Consider the following 20,361-nt stretch of genomic DNA (forward strand, 5'->3'; position numbering starts at 1 on the left):
GGAAAAGATTAGTATGCTTAAGAAATGAAGGAAATGAGTGATTCCAGTAAAAAAAAAAAAAAAAAACCACCTTGACAATACAAAGAATTCGGAAAAATTGACAGCCTTTCAAAAGACGCAATCTTTTGAAAAGCAGGGAAACTTCTAGAGGACAAAATTCAGTTTGCAATGCAGAGTCTGAATTTCATCATCTTATAGTAGATATTGTCCTATTTTTAAAGCATTTCACAGTATCTTAATTTCTTGCATCACATTTATATACTCATGACTATTATTTCCCATTGTACATAATCTCCAGTAGTCAGAAATCAGGAATCTTCGCAAAGAGAAGTCAGGTTACCAATAGCAGAGATACCATTACCTTGAAGAGGAATAAAAGGAGACTGAGCTGACAGATGCCTACCACTTATTCTTTATAACTGTTTCAATGACAGAGAGCAAATCTAGCACTCAGAGGAGTAGAGAATGACTGAAGTGTAGTATGATATAGTTAGGAAGAGTTACCATGGGGTAGACATGTAAGTTTGAATCTTGCACTAAAAATAAACCAGTTTTCCTGTCTCCTCCAAACTTTTGCAAATAGCTAGCACACAGATAATATCCATAAAAAACATGAGATACTGCTTTTTCTTAAAAGGTCTGTACAAATAAAAGTACTCACCTCAGAAACAAAACATCTGAGTAAGGAGTCATTTAGATTAAAAGTACTATCAAGCTGTAAACAAAATAAATTAGATCATTTTATCAGCTTGAAAATTAGGTTTTCCTTGGGGGGGAAAAAAACCCCCAACACATCCTGTTTATTTTAGTTTTAGATAATCCATGTTTTGATTTAGTATTTTCTTGCCCCAGAATGATTTCTAAGGAACCCACAGTGCTCTTTTGGACAGAAGAGAGAGATTTCTCGGACTTGATTCAGGAGCATGTACCAGTAAACAAGCATTATTCTTTGAAAGAACAGACAAGACTTCTGCCTGTGAGACTTTCTCAGACGAAATATATTGAATGTGTCAGAGGCAAGGACTCAAAAATCTCATTTGCCCTTTTGCTGCTAATCACTGTGATGATGTTTGCAAGTACCATTTGTGTCATCCATTTTCATAAAGACCCTCTTAGCATTGTTACAGTTAGCAAAACTTATTGGAAACTCTGATTACAAATGCCATTGTGGAAACTGGCATTTCTGAGAGGTCTTGGATGTTCTTCAACCACAGCTGAAAGCTTAGTTTGCTTGTACCTGCTGCTTGCCTCATTCTGCTGCTCTGTTAAGACTGAGGATTTATTCTAGTTCTCAACATTGCCAATACATTTATCATGGGCCACTGTGCAGCAGACTGGGGCTTCAGTGCACTTTTTCTTGTCTTGCCCTTTCCTACGTGGAATCCATGCAGACAAAAGCTTTTCTTAGTTCTTTTTGCCACTCCTGGCACACCAACTCTGTGATGTTCATTCTGTAATTCTTTGCCTAGAGGTGCCAAGAAGTTCAGACTGAAGTCTCACGGGGACTTTGACTGCTTTAAATTATGACAAACGGAATGAATGTCATGAATCTCTCCTACAAGTGGTATGACCCAAATCTATGTGAAACGGCTAACAGAAGGTGTTAGTCTTCTTTGCTGACTATCCATATTGCTAATGTTTGTAATTCTATTACAAGCAAATCATACTCACCTCTTTGGAGATACTGATGTTAAAGGCCCCTGCTCTGTAGTAAGCCAGTGAAGCAGACTTAAGAAAATAATTGGAGACTCCCAGATATATCATGGAATCACCCTGGTTTGGGAGGGCAAAGGGAGCTGGAGCAAAGGGAGGGTCTGTGTGATTTCCTGCTGGATAGACTGTGCCCTGCAAAAAGTCATTATCAAATATTTCTAGCTGAAACATTTGTATCTATCAGAATGCATTAGCAGTGGTTGAACAGAAAGAATTTTTCCCAGTCTGCAGAAAAGCTTGACATTAAAGAAACCTTGAACTAAGCAAATAAGTTTGTGTTATGCCCTAAAAATCAGCAAATTCAGGCTCTTTTGAAAAAATACAGGAATCAAACCAAATCTGGGTGCCATACTTTCAAAGTTTGAATTTGAGTATTCAAGCGAATATTCTGAACAGCAGCTACAAGACACACACAAAAGAATTCTCTGGACCACAGTTTTCTTTCTCTTGTAGCAAAGACACCTTTTTTAATTTAATGCTGAGGGTGATATTTCAAGAAAATCTTCAGGCACACCCAAAAAGCACTGGAAGTTGCTTAGAACAGGGACACAAAGGATCCTTTTATATCACCTAACACTCAGCCCTGACCCAGCTGCCAGTCCTGCAAGAACTAGTTTGGGTGCTGCATAGGTAGGGGACCTTGGTTCAGGTATGCTAAGAAAATAACTATTAAAATGTGAGAAGGTATGTGAGCTCAGGCCATGAAAGAGAAGAAGAGTAATACAGACAGTAAATAGTGTAATTACTGACACTGTGAAGGTTAGTAGCTGGAAGATTCTACAGGAAAAACACTGACTGGAAAGGTATAAAACCCTAAGAAAAAAAGCTGAAAGATGAAAAAAGACAACTTATAACCATCAAGAACCAGCCTGTTCCAATGAGCACTGAGTAACTTCCTTGACTGACTTAGAATAAGTCATCCCGTGTCCCATTGGGATGTCCATGTGTTAAAGCTTGGCCTGTAAATTCAAGATAGCAACAGTAGCTGATAAGTACTTGCTTAGTTCTTTCAAGATGTGTATATCCTGCTTGCAAAGTTTTTCGTGCGTGGTAGAAGTTGCTTGAACAAAATTAGCTGTGGCACATCTTTCTTAACTGAAGTCTGTTCTGAGAGCCATGAGGATGCTCTGAGTTACAAGGACAGTTGAAACTGCCAGAAAAGATGGGTGTTACTGAGATAACTCTTGCAACAAAGGTGTAAAGTAGATAAGAACTGCTACGTGCTGCTCAAGGACTGTCTGAGAGTCCTCTTCTTTTTGGGTGTGACCTGTACTTATACAAAATGCTGAATCATCTCAAAACAAACAGTTTTGGACTGCAATCACACTGGCAGCCATCACAGATTATTTATGACTGCTAACAGGTGAAGACCAAGCAGCAGTGCAAGAGCTGGGTATCTAAAGAACACTTTAATGCTGTTCGTAAAGCGCCTGTTGAGAGTTTCAACTCTGAAATAACTTAATTATAAATAATAGCTTTGGTTGATTAACAAATGCAGTTAATTTATTAAATGAAAAATTGTATCTGGTTTCCAAAATAACTCTTGACCAAAATTCCCAAAATGTCTTATTGCTCTTCTAAGTAAATATTGGAGAGGCCAAGTAAGACTGTAGTGAAAGAAAATTCATCAACTCAAAAGATAATCAGAAAAGTCTTAGAAAGCACACTGATATTAAAAACAAATTACCTTCAAATCCAAGTTAATGTGTGATTTGAAGACTTCTGGAGAACTAACTAGGGAATAGTCTACTTGTGCAAAGGCGTCAATCTGGCTTAAAACTAGAAAAATGATGGACAAAATCAAAACATATATTAATTATAAAACCACACCACAAACAGTTATTGCTTAGTTAAAGGCAAAGGCATTATAGAAATGATTAATCTAAAGAATGGTGGGGAAAGGAAGAAGAAAAAGAAAAATTATTATAAGGGAAACAGTGAGAGTATTCCCTCTGGAAAAGCCACTGATTCCTCCTGATTTAGGCCTTGTTCTCCTGCTATTCTCAGCTGAATACACTTTGCAGAAGTCTCTCCCATGCAGTGATAAACCTAGGGCAGAGTCGCCGCTTTTGTTACGTAATTGCACAAGAGAACAAAACTCTCCTATATGATCAGTGAAATCCTGCTAAATATGACTGAATCCTTTGGAAGATGACATTAGCACACTTTTCTGCCTATCAGTGTTGAAGTAAAGGGACGTTTTTCACATAGAGAGCACTTCATTATCAATATGAGTGAAGACATTTCCTGAGAGGTGCCGGATGCAGCCTCAGTCTGATTGATATTTTTGATTGGACTGTACAGTCTGTTTATACTGTATAAAAATCAGATGGGTTCAAGGAGAAACAGTGAATTCACACAGATATTATGAACTTCTCAATATGCAGCACAGCTTGGAGTGCCCTTGAACCTGAAGTGTTTAACTATGTGCTGCATAAGAAAATGATCTCAATGACCATGATTTCTAGTAGAAATTTGCCACTGCTTGGCACATGGCAGGTATAGGTCATTTTAGGAAAAATAAATGTCTACTTACTCTGCTTCTGAACAGCAGAGCAGATAATAGAAATATCCACAATGAAAAGTGAAAATGAGAACAAACTCTATGACCTGAATTATACTTCTTATGGGACTTAAATTAATTTGAGCTGAGAAAAAACCCAACTATTTTCAATCTTGGGGGAAAAAACCCTAACAACAACAATAAAAAAAAGCTGTGGCATTGATTATAGTCATGAAAATCTAATATTTATATCCTTTTTGAAAATGGATAGCTATTGTATTCATGTCTCTGCAAGAATGACACAGGAATTGTTACTGGTAGGAAAAGAAACATGCTCTGTGTGACACTGTCTACCTGCAGCATCTTGTTACCTCACTGAACACAAGTCATATGTCCACACAGCAAGAGCATAAAGGAACAGCAGGAAAATGCTCACCTCCAAAGTCTAAAGAAATAACACAGGCCAACCACAACAGATTGAAAGATTGCAGGTGACTTGCTATGGGCACAGAAGAAATCTGAATATTGTATATAAGATGCATGCAAGAGATTTCTAGGGTAAAGTATGGAATACGTTAAGGTACAGAACAATGGCAGAATTTTTCTTCCTTCACTTTTGTTTTTTACCATGAACACAGGAATAGTTTGGAATCTAATAAAAATGGCTACAGTTTGAGCACTATGAAAATTACTTAACAAAAAACTGCTATCACCAACTCACCCTTATGCTTTCTAAGCAGTGCATCCATCATTTGGATTTTGTTTTTGATATTTAGGCATAGCTGTATGAAAAGAGAGACAAGTCAGAAACGGAAGGCCTGTGTTTTAACTCCTCCCTTCACTAATTGAAACCATCTCTGCAAACTTACACTTTTATCCAATTTGGTATGAATGGGCTTCTCAAGATAACCAGATGGAAAGCTGTAGATCCAGCTGGAGGAAAGGAAATGAACACAGTGGCTTTCTTACCATGGATTGAAATCTCTGAAAATATAAAATCTGGCAGACTGGGACATCAATGTCATTTATATTAATGAGAAGCAATTACAGCTTCTATAGTAGACTGAACACTTGACTGTTTTTATTAATTTGAGAGTCTCAGACAAATCTAGGGGGTCTGAGTCTCAGAATAGCTATATAGAAGGCAATCTGCAAAGTTGTGAATGTTCGTGTTAACATACTGATAAATGATGCTCAATTAGCCACATTTTGTCTATGAGTAAGAAAAAATTCTAGAAAATCACAATAAGAACTGCAAGCATTGTTTCCTATTCTATTAGCTTTATTCCTAAATTGTAGGTCAGCTTGTCAAAAGGCTTAATCAGTCTAGATGACCTTTATATCTGCAACCCCCCATTTGCAATCTTGTACTCTCTAATATGGTCAAATGTCAATGCTTACACGTGCAGTAGGTCTAGTCAGCTCATTTGCTGGCACATGCAGGAAGAAATGTAGATTAACTGCACTTCACACACTCAGCAAAGGAGTCTGGTTTTGAAAACAGATCATTAAAAACCTCTTTTCAGAGCCTTCAATAGTTAATCATATCCTGTAGCTGGATCCTTAGAAATCAAAATTTGAGAGGTGTCCCTTATGGTACAAACCCTGCTACTTCCCACAGAGTAATTAGAAAATTTGCTGTACATACCTAGATCCTCCACTTAACTTGACTTTTACACTATCAATGCTCAGCTGGCAACTGTGTAGCAACGTGGACAAGTGGCCTGTGCTATCCCGTGACACTTTGAAGATAACTGCAATAAACAGTCCTGAGATGGACACAGTAATTTGTCCTTGGTCTCTGCTGCTTGGGGGAAAAAAAGCCAAAGTCAGTCAAGAAAACATCTGCTGTAAGGGAACAATTTAAGAAATGGCCTGTAAATCAAGTTTGAAAGGACTTCTTGCTTCTGTTATCTAGAATGAAGAATGGGTTTTCTAGGGATTAAAGTATTTTAGGGACATGCCTGGTATTCAAAAACAGATTATATGCATATGTTTCAAGGAAATTAATTTTCCAGTGTTGTGCAGGATTTGACAAGTTTACAAAAATGTCACGATTTCACAGAAACACAAGATATTCCAGTTCTTGATGATAGATCACCCTGAAGGTCTCTGGGACTGCAACAGCAGAAGCCAGTTGGCTAATAAATATATAACCCAAGTTTTATCAACTTTGTAATTGTTCCACTTTGCTCTTTCCAGTTACAGTTTTCAATAACTCTTTTAAATCTATATATTACTCCATTAGTTTTTGTCCAGCCCCAAACCCATTCATTCTCCTTTCTGTAAAATTCCCTACTAAGATCCCAACAGAAATCTCTTCATACCTAAATTCCAGAAAATTTAGGTATTAGGACTATGGTTAGGAGTTGCAAAAGCTGTAGAGAACTGAGTAGGATAGAGAGTTGAATGGATGTTAGAATAGCCTTATAAAAACCTCATTTACCATAACAGAACTGACACTGAAAGCATCATTTTTCACCCTGTCATCTTGATTACTTGGGTTTTCTTTTCTCAGGCATTACTACAGTGGTGGCATCATACTACAGAGAAAGAGCTCTGTCCAAGAGGAAGTTGAAACCATGAGTCTCTCCACTTTCCTCTTAATTTTTTTAGCCAAAACAAAATTCCTGGAAAAAGAAGCTGTAATCCTAAAAGATTATTTTTTACCCTAAACTGCCCCTGACCAGACCAATCCCTAGTTTGCCAGTCACAAAGTTCCTCCTATCACCATTACCATTTTAAACCCCCCCTTCAATTCATATATGTTCACTAAGTGTCTATGCAGAGAAAGCACCACTCTTAAGACCCTCATTTTCCAGTCCCTATCCAAACCATCATCAAAGAAACCATTAGGAAAAATATTTTCCCAAGGAGAGTTATGCAGCATTGGGACAAGCTATTGGAAAGGTTGTTGCATCATGATCCTTGGCCAAAAAACATCACTAGTCAGCTGATGTGGTCTAGTCTGGTGACTGCTGTTTTGAACAGGAGGCTGGACCAAATTACTTCTAGAGATCCTGCTAACTTAGGTTTACTCATCCTACAGGGACACACATCATCACAAAAGGATCTCAGCCCTCCTCCCTTTTTGGGCTACTTGGGAGATGGGGAGCAACATAGATACTTAGGTCTTTTGTTCCTGCATCCTTATATATGCTTTTCTTCTGAAGGAATCCTGATTGACTGAGGCAGGGTCACAGCTCCCAGTCTTCAGGAGCAATGGGCCCACAAAGAAGTTTTGTGACTTGCAGAGTGCTCTGGGACATAGTGGAGAAAAGGACTACTTTGAGAACTAGAAATGCACTAGAGTGGAAAGAAATAACACTATCACAAAAAGCAGCACTAGATTAATCCTTCAAAAAGGCAAAAAAACCCCTTTACTCCCTAAACTCCACCAAAGCTGCCTTTGACCGCTTCTCCCATGATCTGCTCTGTGAAATTCTGAGTAAGTCCCTGCCTCCCTTGCTGTCTCTGGAGTCTTAGGTGTTTTATACATCTGGAGTCTCTACAGATTATGCCCAGGTCCTTATCCTTCAGCAAGAGAGGTGGCTTCAGCGTTTAGGCACAGCTGTTTTGCCCTACTGAATATGGTATCTTTTTTCCCCACAATAGTGATATAACAGAAGAAACAACAGAGAGGCTGGGGGCACAGTGACAGTTTCCAGCCACCAGTCTCACTGACACAGAAGGCAGAACTGCATTCCATGCTCCTTTGGAACCAGGATGTGCTGTGAAATTTTGTAGCCTGGTGATCCATCTTACTGTGCTATCTGGCTCACAATAGAGCAATGCCTACTGCTGTTACCAGCTGCTCCATTAACCCAAATTGTAGAGATTACCACATTGCAAACTTTTCTGATATCCCAGAAGTTTTAGGCCTCCCCATTCCCAAGAAAAGCTATACTATCCTAATACTGTTGTATTAAAGTTCTATTGCGAAAGTGCTGAGGTAAGTGGAAAAATCAGTATGTAATCATGTCAATACAGACAATCTTATACTGCACGGGCTTATGAAGCGAAGTCAGTTTTCCATACCAACCCAAATTCTGGAGTTTCTGAAGTTGTGAAGGTTTGGCATTTTGACAGTGCCCTTCCTTTAGCAGGAGCTGTTTGGACAGCAATATACACTGTACCAGCATGCAGATAATTAGCTATAGAGTCAATCTTCCAGCTATACTATACAAAGAAAGTAGCAAATGTGGCCACTGCAAACTCCATGTTCCTGAATATCCATGTAATGTCCAGACAAACTGAGCATGCTAACAGATGTCTGACCTGATGCCTCCCAAAGAGACCTGTGGGGTACAATAATTTAAAAAAACCCACAGAACAACATTAGTTGTCAGGGGATGTTTCCTTCTTAAGAAGTTTATTCAAATAGATTATTGTTGTATTGTTGTTAAATGATAAAGCACATCTGACCTGAAAAGTAATTACCCAGTATATTTCTTAATTTCATTTGCAATCCTTCTCCCAGAGCCCTCCTACCTGCACCCTGTACAATACTTACAGTAGCCATGAATGTACTCTCCAGTCTGCACTGATTGTAGCAGAAGCCTGTGCCACTGACAGATAAATGCCAGTGCCAGAAATAAAGGAAGCAGAAGTTTCTGGGAAATCTACAGCATTAATTCTGAGCCTACAGAACACAGAAAGGGGGATTATTAGACTGCACATCAAAAGACTAAGAAGGACCTCTGATCACTGAAAACCCTTCTGCTATAAAAGGTAAAGTCTATGCTTCAGTAAAAGAATTTCTCAGAAATGACTGAACCCATGTGTATTTTAGGAAAGAAAGACACTCGTACCATTACACCTTGTAGGATCCTTGGAAAAAGAACCCTTTTGGCCAGGGGGGTTTTGGGTGTGGTTTGTTTGTTTGTTGTTTGTTATAAGCAAAAACGTTCCCTTGGGAGAAGAACGAACTCACTAAAGTGAAATCTTCTTGCCAGGGAAAGAATAAATCTATGTTTAATCCCAGATACTACATCTATAAATAAACCCAGGTTGTCTGATTGCTAGCATTTACTGAAGACCATCAAAGTTTTTGTTTTCCCATTCTGCTTCCTTGCCTAAGCAAAGGGCTCTGGAGAGGATCCATTTTTCTAAATTGAATCTTAGTTGAATATTTCCCTGCCAAAACAAATCTTTCTGATACTCAAGGACATTGTCTTGCAGATGGGTGTGTTGAATTGAGCTGAACATTGTAAAGATATCAGATGTCATCTTATCACGCTGTATACATTTCTCATTGTTCCCTGCTATCTGGTAGAGATCTCTGACACAATTGCCTTTAATCTGCTTTCCCTGGGGCAGAAGGCACCAGCTCCTTTTAGTTAAAATGACCATAACTTTCCAATAACCTCTCAGGCAGTAAAACTGCCTTTAGGTATCTTGTTTGCTGTGAGCTAAAATCAGATTATACACTGGGAGGATTACCAATTTCAAGAACTATGGTTGGGGGAATGAATTGGGGTTTTGAAAATCATGCAATAATTTAGACTGAAATAGGACCTCAGGAGATTTTGCTGGTTCAACCTCTTACTCAAAGCTGAAACAACTCAGAGACTCTGCCCACTTGAGTCTCAAACTCATCCAAGAATGCAGACTCCCCAGCATTTTCAGCCCTTGTTCTGGTGCTCCCTAGAATTTTTTGCTAACTTTGGTACTTTTCTTGATGTGACTTAGGCCTTTTGCTCATCATTGTTTCACTGTGTACTCTTGGAAGAATCTGGCTCCATGTTCTCTTGGTTTTTTTTGTTTATAGCCTATTGGAAGGTGGGATTGAAGGCTGCAGAAAGACCTGCTTTTATATTAGTCTCCATATTTGAAGAAATTGTAGGAAACTCTGTAAAACTGTTTTTCTACTGACTGCTCCTGGTACAAAGATTTTCCTCTTCAGTAAAGAGTTGTTGAGCCCTATCCAGTCAAAATGATAATTTATCATGTAAAATCATCTAAAAGTATTCAGTAAAAAGCATCTTCCTGCCACATCATCCAAGATACATCATCCCCTGCACACATTTTCATCTTATCCCTTTTTTGGCTTTTTTTTCATCAAACACAAACAGATTATTTTCATTGCTACGGGTCCTTCATTGGAGCAGACTGTTAATAACACCTGCCCTGCCCTCTTTCCCACCCATTTCCCCTGCTATATCATAGCCATGCTTATACCTGTCTTGCCCCAAACTCTCACACAAACCAACTGAAAAAAACCAGCCAAGGTGCTCCTTCAGAAGCTTTATAAAGCTCATCTCTTGAGTGAAGCAGAACAAGTACTTCAGAAGCAGAGTTAGATGAACCACTAAAATTTTACACTGAACAAAGCAGTGGCTGTGTAATTATTACAATGTAGTAATAAAAAGCTGATTCATCCTAAAACTTTGAAATTAATTTCCTTTACTTACCTTGAAATGATATAGTTGACCTTAACAACTGAGAAACTCTCCTGCCCACTCCAGCTTGGGAAAGTCTCTTTCAATACTGCTTGCTTCAGGAGCTCCATCCCAATCCTCCAGCCTACAAGGGGACATAGGAAAGTACATGCCTTGCAGATTGGATTCAGGCACCTGAAGGTCCAGATATACTGCTAAATAATTTAATCATAATTTTTAACATAGTTCTTGCAATACTCTGATTCTATGATCTTTACGTAGATCTCCTTCCAACTACAAATATACCCATTTATAACTTCTCTTAGCCTCACATATAAGCCATTTAATGCAAGATGAAGATAATCTGTTAGGATAATTTTGTCCCTGAGTTGTGTTTCATATTCTAGAGATTGTGTCAGGTTTCTGAAACTCTTATACTCCCTTTACTTCACTCATAATGTGGATGGCCTTGGGAAACACTTGGTCATCACCTTTACCTCATATTGCCTCATATCTGTTGGATGAAAAAGCCAGTCATGAAGTAGCAAGGCAACTTGTCTATGTAGTGGTTACTTATGGAAAAAGTGTGATACATGCATCTGAAGTGCTGGTATGTCAAATCCAGAACTATCTAAATTGTTGCTTGTGTACAGAAGTTGTTGGAGTTCTAAAGACAATCCTTTAAAATATTTTCTTCCTTTTTCTTTCACAGTACATATATTTTGCCTCTGAACCTTAACCATTGCAGCCTGCTGCAGATGTCTGACTTATTTCCTTACCTTCTTTCCTTGCTTTAAGGAATCCCTGCTTTCTTGAATGTTTCAATGCTATTTGTGCATTGATAATATACACAGACCCTATTATCAAAAACCAGAGCATCTTTAAATCCCAAATTCCTTGTGCCTTCCTTCTTTTTGCTCATCTTTAAGACATAACTAAAACTTTAATACTGAATTATGTCCTGCTTTCAGATGTTTTCACCCTGAGTGTCTTTAGCTTTTGACCTCACAATTGCTGAATACTAAACATCTGGGTTTTTTTCATCGCCGGGCTCCATAGTATTTGAAAAGCGAAGAATTGAAATTTGTGATAACTGGAATACCATTTTATAAAATGCATCTGTTATGAAGGAGAAGTAAGTTATGATGATCTGGGAATTCCTGTCTCCAAAGCAAAATATGGGCTCTCACTGAAATAACTTAAAGCCCTCTTATGACTGTCAGTGAGGGCAGCCAGTGATCTCAGGTGGAATTTCTCTCAAGGTTCTTGTAGCAGGCAAGATGCATGAATGCAGGATCTATTGCCTCAGTCTTCAAATCTCACATTAAGGGAAAGGATATATCAGGTACCAAGCTCTTCAAATATGAGAAATACCTTCGGGAGGAGAACTGTTCATCTGCTCTTACCACTAATGCAGGGGTGTGCCAGCTTAGTCTGTTCATTCAGCACTTGAAAGGCCACGCTGACTGTCCCAAAAACTGCTGTGCTCCCACTAAGAAACACCAGGTTGAAGTCTCATTTCTAAAGGCATCAGAGATCCCTGGGAAACAAGGGAGATCGATACAGTTTTGGGTGACTGATGTTTGCCCTGCACTTCTCAACTCCTCAAAAGCTTTTAAACAATGCTCATGCAGCAAAATAAGTGGATCTGATCCTCGCTTTCATCTCAATGGAATGAACCCTTTTATTTCTCATTTCACAAGTCCATTGTTTACCTGTCAGCATGTTCAGTACTTAAATGACAATTAATCCTTAGCATGACTGAGTCTTTGTTGAATTTGTGCCTTGTTAACTTTTATTACTAATATTAATACTGTAAACAACTGAAATTCCACTACATGCACCCCACACCCATGGAGTAAGACTTAGGTAAGAGACGGTGAACGTCAGCATGAATAGAAAGAGTATGGAGAATATATTGTGGAAATTTTCTGTTAAGGGGCAGAATTATGGCAGTCACTAGATTTTTTTTTTAAAGAATAGCACATGCAGGGTCTGTCCCATGCCAAAAGCAGGAGTGAGAGTAAAGGTGTGCATCTACGTGGCTGTTCCAAAACCGTAAGCTTTTTTCCCAATTGTGTCTGATTATCTTCAATTAAGTATTGCACTTTAAGTCAGGTTTTTGACACTTTAAAAAAAGGAGCAATTGTGTGACCATCTAATCCTGGTTCTAAAAAAGTATATAGATATGAAGAATATAGTAGAAACTACTGGACTGTAGGAGAATGCAGTCGTCAGTAAAGGATAAATTCACACCTGGGATGAACACAAAATAAAGGAAATAAATGAGGAAAGAGACAAAGAGTGTTCCTGGTGTGAGGTGACAAAAGGAATATATTCTATTTCAGTATTTAAGAAGCTTGTTCCTTCATTGCACCTCTATTAAGAGACAATATTCTGTACATAGAGTATTTATGATAAATTAACTTCTGGCAATGTTAGACATACCACAGTCCAGCCCCTTCTGAGTAATCCTCACTTTAAGACCAGGATTAGCCTCAAGCCTCAAGGACAGCCAACACAGCAGGAACAGATACCACGTCTTTAGCATCTTCTCACCTTTGTCATGAATCTGTTAAGAACATGTATGATACAAATGCTTTCATAAATTATGCATACCATGAGTTGCAAAAAGTCTGTATCCATGACTTTCTTCAATGCAAGTTGGACAAGGATGGATAGGCAAGAGAGCCTTAGTTAATGATTTTATTGCATAAAGCCATAATTGTGGGAGCAGGCACATATTTATGATTCTTTGGATCTCACTTTGGCAGGCACTAGCTGTTGGTGAGACTGAATGGTTCTGCTCCACTACTCTATCCTTTCCCCACACCCATGTCTTGGCTGTTTTATTTTACTATCTGTCCTACCTCCTGTAGAGTGAACATGACAAAGCAATTCCAGTCAAGGAGAAGCAGGTCTGTCTTCCTCTATAACACCACCTTCTTTTTATACACATAGCCTCCCTAGGACATACCAGATTTGAGGGGCTCAAAGTTTTTCAGCTGAATCTGCTGGTCTAATAAAATAAGGCAGGTCAGACACTGCTACACGAGATTGATTAAATGAGGTTACATGAGAAGGGAATGGAAGGGTAAATTCAAAGCATGTGTGAGAATTACATGGTGATCACAAAGGAGTAGAGAAGGGTGTCCTGGCATGAGAATGCAGTGGTGTGGTCGAGTGCAAAGCAGGCTCTGAGCCACTGCATGGTGGGACATAACCACACAACAGATTCACAAAAGCTGAGACAAATTGTTTCTTTCTGTGACACATTCCTAGTACAAAAGTAAGGTTTCTTTGTTCAAAATTCTTGTATGCATCCTGATTTTCACTACCAATGACAGCCACTGCTCAATTTCCTAGAAATAACAATACTGTTTCTCAAGACAACTTCAAGTCTTCCCAGTGCTGCATTAGAAAATTGTTTATTAGGGACCTATAATAACTTTATGCTGGGCTTACCACAGAGAGGAGTGGGACATTCTTTTCTAACACATCTGATTGTGATCATGATACCTGTGTATGTGTAAAACCATGCTAATTAATCAGTAGCAACAGGTCTTGCTAATTTCCCAGTAATTTGGAGACTATAAAGTAATTCCTCGATTTCTAACAAGTATCATATTGTCTTGGACAATCTATTCCATAATCTGTTAGAAAACACATAAATGTTAAAACAAGCACAAACCCTCCCTTCCACCAAAAAACCCCCCACCCCACCACCCTTTGGTAGTCTTACTTCTGTATTGAAATTAGTACTATCAGGTCAGACTCTAAATGGTTGCAAATCTACGTTCTACCCAGCACCTCATAAATAACTGGTCTTCAGTAGATTTCCCACTGTAAGACAGACAAAATGCATTATCAATATTGCCGTGAAACTGATTCTTCGAGGAATCCTTACAAAGTTATTCCAGGACATTATGCAAGAAAAAGTAGTCTCAGGGAAAAAAACATTCTGAAAACATAATCCACATTGTGACAAATTTTGAAAATGCACCCTTTAATTTGTCCATCTCTAGTTCTTTCGCCTTTTTGGTTTTCTCTCTTTTAAGCAACTCAAAAGAAATACTTTAAGGTAGCAATGTTATATTATGCACAACAGCCTGTTGAAGTCACATACCTTAAACATTTTCCAAAAAGTGTCCTAACTTTTCCTGCAGACATGCCACTTTCAATCCTGATTAGTAAGGGTCAATTAAAAATTAATGTAAAACCAGAAAGATTTTTCTATCATTAAAGGGCATGGCTATTTACTAGATAATTATCTAGCAGGATTTCTAGAAACATTGATGCAGATGAGATACCTCATTCCCATAGCATGTCATTCACACTGAGGAACAGAAAACAGCAATCTTGGTCATTAGTGTGCTTTGGAGCTGATTAGTTCTTGTTTGGATCTTAAATGTAGGTTGGGTAAGAAGCTGAAAGAAACTGAACTGCCACGGGAATAAAAGATGCTATCATTTCATACTGCTTCCTCACACCAACAAGCTTCACTTTTGCACTCCAAAGCTGATACTCTTGGTTTCATCCCTGAGCCTCTCTCAGACCCTTAGGATCGATTGTACAAGGTCAGTCAGATGACTGAGGCAGACAGAGCTAAGCAGAAGGAACTTGTCAGCTGCCTGACAGTCTAAATGAGAGCTGCCAATTGCACAGCTGAGGACAATATGTGTCAGACAAATTGCTCTGATTTTTATCTTCAGTAACTGAGCAGGCATGGACTGATTTCTGTATGTAAATAATTCCCTCAATTCTTTTGTCTTCGCAGAGATAGTGCATTCAAGTATTTAAGTAGAGAAAAAGATTAAAAACTCCTTTGTTTCAGTTTGTGTACCTGTCTCACCCTAATGAAGTACTCTACTTACCAGGCTGTAGACACCATGTCTGGTTTCTCCTTCGTGAACAGTCTGCAAAAACTTTTAATAAAAATCACAATAAAGATTACGGCTGAAATCTGCCTAAGAACTCAGCAAGCTTCTGATGAAAAAAAAAAAAAATAACCATAATTGGCTTTCACAGGTTTAACACAGCCATAAAACCACACTGTCTTCAACTGACCATCCTCAGCATAGAGTACGTCTGAAAAAGAATTTTGTCATTGTCTTGCCTTGGTACTGCACAAGATTCTCCAGTCTACAACCCACAGAATAATTTCTTTCACTTTCAAAAATTTAGAAACCTCACTGGTTAACAAACACAAGGCAAACAGTTCTCAAACACGATAGCAAATATAGAGTCTACCCAACCTGAAGTCCAGAAGGAGCACCTTCATTTCCCAAATATCTCTGCTGTTATCACAGAACTGGGACTGGATTTTTCAGTTCCTTCTTTGCTCCATTGTTTCTAGTTACTCTGCAGTATACTCAAGAAGAGGTAGGGTTTCTGCAGCTCAGTCAACAGTGTCAAATCAAAACGGACTCAATAGCCTCAGGATTTTAACCCTTCCTACACACTGATACTCCATATGGAAAATCACCTCTTGAGGGAAAAGGAATATAAAGCTTATATGGTTGATAGAAGAGATATATTGTCAGGAATGCTTAAATAAAACAGCAAATGACACGGACAGGAGTTTGCTAAATGACATAAAAGCAGATGATCTCTCTCCACAACTACTGGAAATACCCACAGAATGAGAAAAACTTCAGTAAGTTCCTGTTCATGGTTTCCTGCATTCTGTGTTGAAAGTAATGCTATCCACTTCCCAGCTCATGAGGCAGCCATCAATCTTGCTCAGTGAAATCTTCAAACAGAATTCCCAGGAGGAAACGGCAGCCCCTACCCCACAGGTTGTACCTGTGACTATGTCTGGGACACTCCCTGATTTTTCAGCAGCTTTGCAAAAGCTTTATGTTACCACAGCTTTTCCTAAGTGTGGCTTTACTACTGATGCCCTTCATAAAGGCTTTCAAGGCCTTGGAGCAGGGTTGCCAGAGAACTATTAATCTACGCCAGGCTGCAAAATAAATAGCATAGCTGTAGTGCCTACACAGAATCTGCTAACAATGGATAACAATGTTGGGAGGCAGTTGTCTGACGAGCTGATGGAAAAAAACATTGTCCCTGTTTTGATCCATTGAGTTAATGTTGCTGACCTCTGTAACTGCCCTATCCTAGAACCCGAGCCAGGACTATGAGGATCATTTCTATCAAAGTCCATTTAGCAAAACAAAAATCAGTGTCCTTGTTCTGGCTCTGCCCTGCACGCTGCCCTCACAGCTAAGAACTGTGGGGTGCACTTAAGCTGGTTGCCAAGGGACGAGGAAAGAGTAAGAAATACTGAGACACTGAACAGGAATGCAGCAGGCATTACTTGTCTGGAAGCTGCCCAAATTCAGAGCTGAGTCCATGATTTGCATAGGTCTGTTCTAAGATTTCTTCTCTGCTTTTCTCCCCGTTGTTTGGCTCACTCATCAGTCTCTTCTACAACCACTCCGCTCCTTTCAGGGAGCTGACAGTAGCATGAGGCACTCTCAGCCTGGGCAGCCACTACCCTGGGGTCACACAAATTGCAGTCCTGTCAGATTCCTAAGAGGTAGATGCAGTAATCTCCCTAAGAAGAAAATGACCCTCTTTTTATTACCCAGAGAAACATGATTTTAGTCTGCTAATGAGAAGATATCAAACTCTGACCTTGGTGTGTCACTTCAAATACTTTTGCTCAGCACAAAACTCCCAGCAATTTGGTATTGTTAAAAATATGCAAATCCAAGGAAAAACACAGTGGCACCTAAAAGCGTCTGAAGCAATCGGGCAAACTCCAGGAAAACTGCTGGAAGGTCTTTTGTGCCATACAATCAAGATTTTATTCAGAAACAGAAAAGTTAAGAGGTACACGAGCAAACTCCAGCCACTGTTTAAGGGTCATCTGCAGCCAGCCAACCTGAGATGGTGTAATGCAGAGTTCCACTCACTGTATAGAGCACTAGCATAAAGCACTTTAAAATACCTTCTAGGAGTAAAGCTGACCACCAGCAAGCTGCAAGGACTTAGCAGGTTCTCTCCACTGGCTTTTATTTGAACCTCCTCCTCCATTGGCACACTTCAAATGGAACTTCAGACTTCGGCACTTCATCTCCTGATGATACTCCAGCCTTCATACCCATCTCCTTCTCATTCCCCACTTTATCCCACCTTTCAGCGTGACTCTTGTCATTCAAAATATGACCATCAGAAGTTAATATATACACACATATATTTATTTATACATATTATAAACCACATTATTTGTAGTGGCAAATACATGAAGAAAAATAACAGAAAAGTTCCACTGGCTCACAGCTTTATTACCACACTCATCTTTCAGGAAAAAAAAAATCTATTAGGTATGTAATTGAACCAAAGAGACCTTTACACTTTATAGCTCTCCTCTGCCATGGGACTTGGTCAACAGGACTACAGCTTTAAATTTCAAATTCCTCAACAGAACCCACTAGGGCTTTCAGCAGTGTTTTACAGCTTTGGTGAAACAAGTTCTATTGGTTGTGTTTCAACACTGACCACGAGGGAAAGAAACATTCTCAATAAAGTACTCTGAGTAGAGAAACCACATTGTCTTCAACAACCGTTCCAAGCTACTGACAAAAAGCTTTCATCACCATACTGTGTATTATCTTAACAAATTAGACTTAAAAATAATTCACTATTTCTGATAAGAGCAAACTATGCTGAAAGTCAAAATTCTTCTGTACACAACCATTTTTCCAAGCCTCTAAGCACACAGGTTTCCTGTATTAATTTGACAAGTGCCCTTCCCAGCCAGAGGTCAACTTCATATATGGCTATTGAAAGTCTCCTGCCTGCAGACTGAGACAAAATTAAAATGGTGGAGAAAACCTGTAACTCATCAAATAACAGCCCTTTTTTCTAGAATGATGTGTGAGGGAAAAAAATAATGGTGGTGTTGAGTCATTTGTAATTTGCCAGACTTGAAAGCAGAGGAAAATGGTTTAGCCTTTCATCCTAATTGTTTCCTAGGAGATTTTCCTGCTGTGTGGAAAATGTGTCTAAACCTTACATTGTGTGGAAAACGTGTCTAAACCTTACATTATAGCATGACTCATAAAGTTCAAAGGAAAAATTCACAGAATGGCAGCAAAAATGCTCACTTGTAACTGGTGTAGCTGGTTACCTAATAATGGCTACAGTCAGCTCCTGAGAAACTGAACCACTTCATGTCACACAATCACTTCAGCTTGTGCAAGCTACTGAAAAGGTGGTTCTGCTGTTAGCACCATGTCTGCAGCCGTGGGCATTCCACATACTAGGGAAGCCTCCTCCTCCCTTCCAAAGGAGCACAGACTAAGATGCCACAGAGCCAGTGGGATAACAGAAGGTGGCTGGGACAGTCACCTCTTCACTCTGAAGGATGAAACAGAGCAGGACATCCATGGCTAAAGGGAAATGGTAATGATGTTGAGGCAGCAGCATGACTCACTTTGGATTCAACCCTCTTGAAGAGAGAGCAAAGAATTTCTGAGAAGCACAGTGCTCCTTACATGTTCTGCTTTCTACCTCTTTGCCAATTCCATTGGCATCCCCCCCTGCTGCAGCAACCCACTCTTCTGGATTTATCCAGGATGTGGCCCCATTTGATGATGACTGCACAAGCACTCCTTCAAAAACGGTAGTGGCAAAGGGTGCAGCTTCTCAGGAAATCCCTTGTTGTAGTGTTTGTCAGTGAGGACCCGTAAGTTACACCAAGCTGATTGTAATGAGCATCAGCTCTTCCATTGTTCAGCGAGTGGTGCTCCAGCTCAGCAGTCTCCTTCTTTCATCGCCTTCAGTACAAGCCTCTCCTTTCCACTGAGGAATTTATTGACATGTTGAAAACAGAGGATGGCTGCCCTTCAGTTTGAGACATGTCTGACAGCCAACTCCAAAATGAATGGGATAGTTTCAATGGCCATGTTAAGATGCATAAAGGAGATTTCACCTGCAGCCCAGAATAAAGAGTTTTTTGAAGTTTCAAGTCTCCTTTTTCTGATTGGGCCCCTAGGGGCTGAAAGAAGCCAGCAAGCCTGTTTCTACAGGGTTAAGCAATGTGTATAGGGCCCTAATAAGCACTTGTACTTGGTGGTAGCTCCATAAGCTAGGTCTTGTGATTTCACTTATTTTTTTAGTATTATATTCCTAGAATGTACCCCAGTTTTCTTGCATTAATCTTTGTATGGAGAAATGTGATGCAAGCCAGGTTTTATCATGAGAAAGAAAACCAAGTTCAGAGAATATGCATTGTTCCAAGTTACCTCTGAATTTACTGCTTTTAAAAATTCAATGGAATTCATTAAACAAAGCAAAAACCTGAAAATTTTTTTGCTTTTTACATTATTCCCCCACTCAACATTATACTCCTGCCAAGTGTGCATTTCCAGGTTCAAGACGTGGGAAGGGCTTTCTTCCAATTATGACACGTGAAGAGGAACTAAAGCCAGTAAACTTCAGTTTGTACCACTTCATACATTTGGCGAGATTTTTTGCCCACAGTCGTTGTACCATTATCTGTGAGGTGGTAACTCAGCAGTCTGGCCTAGAAAAATGTGGTTCCTTTATAAAACTAAACACTCTCGGGGAAAGCATCCTCCTTCAGCCTTTCCCCTTGTGCATTTCCACCCTCGCCTACAGTTTAACACCCAGGCAGGCTCTCCCTGGCAGTTTTGGCTACAGAACATCGCCTCACCCTGTGCTACACTGAGGACGAGGAGGGCAGCGGCCCAACCACCCTCGCCACGCGGGGCTGGGCAGCCCGGACACAGG

At 39.5% G+C, this 20,361-nt stretch overlaps 1 protein-coding gene across 2 annotated transcripts; it reads right to left on the reverse strand.

Moving 5' to 3' along the window:
• Window positions 1-1,519: 1,519 nt before the first annotated feature.
• LOC108447577 (BPI fold-containing family C protein-like) lies at window positions 1,520-20,355 on the reverse strand. Of its 2 annotated transcripts, none has more exons than XM_017738072.1 (8): window positions 13,045-20,355; window positions 10,630-10,741; window positions 8,730-8,858; window positions 5,865-6,020; window positions 5,086-5,149; window positions 4,938-4,998; window positions 3,401-3,492; window positions 1,520-1,845 (listed from the first exon to the last, which is right to left on the reverse strand). In XM_017738072.1, the coding sequence occupies exons 1-8, from the start codon at window positions 13,145-13,147 to the stop codon at window positions 1,651-1,653; spliced, it is 912 nt and encodes a 303-aa protein (XP_017593561.1). In that variant the 5' UTR covers window positions 13,148-20,355; the 3' UTR covers window positions 1,520-1,650. The 2 variants fall into 2 exon arrangements, with proteins under 2 accessions (XP_017593561.1, XP_017593562.1); XM_017738073.1 differs by lacking the exon at window positions 13,045-20,355 and adding an exon at window positions 12,003-12,131.
• Between the last annotated feature and the right edge of the window lie 6 nt (window positions 20,356-20,361).

This window comes from Corvus brachyrhynchos, unplaced genomic scaffold, assembly GCF_000691975.1.
Source record: "Corvus brachyrhynchos isolate BGI_N302 unplaced genomic scaffold, ASM69197v1 scaffold56, whole genome shotgun sequence".
NCBI lineage: Eukaryota > Metazoa > Chordata > Aves > Passeriformes > Corvidae > Corvus > Corvus brachyrhynchos.

Coding starts and splice junctions, on each gene's coding strand:
- LOC108447577 (XM_017738072.1), bottom strand. CDS start 13,147: ATGCTAAAGACGTGGTATCTGTTCCTGCTGTGTTGGCTGTCCTTGAGG. Junction 10,742..13,044: donor TCAGAAGGGGCTGGACTGTG/GTATGTCTAACA, acceptor GTCCCCTTGTAG/GCTGGAGGATTGGGATGGAG. Junction 8,859..10,629: donor GTCAACTATATCATTTCAAG/GTAAGTAAAGGA, acceptor TGTGTTCTGTAG/GCTCAGAATTAATGCTGTAG.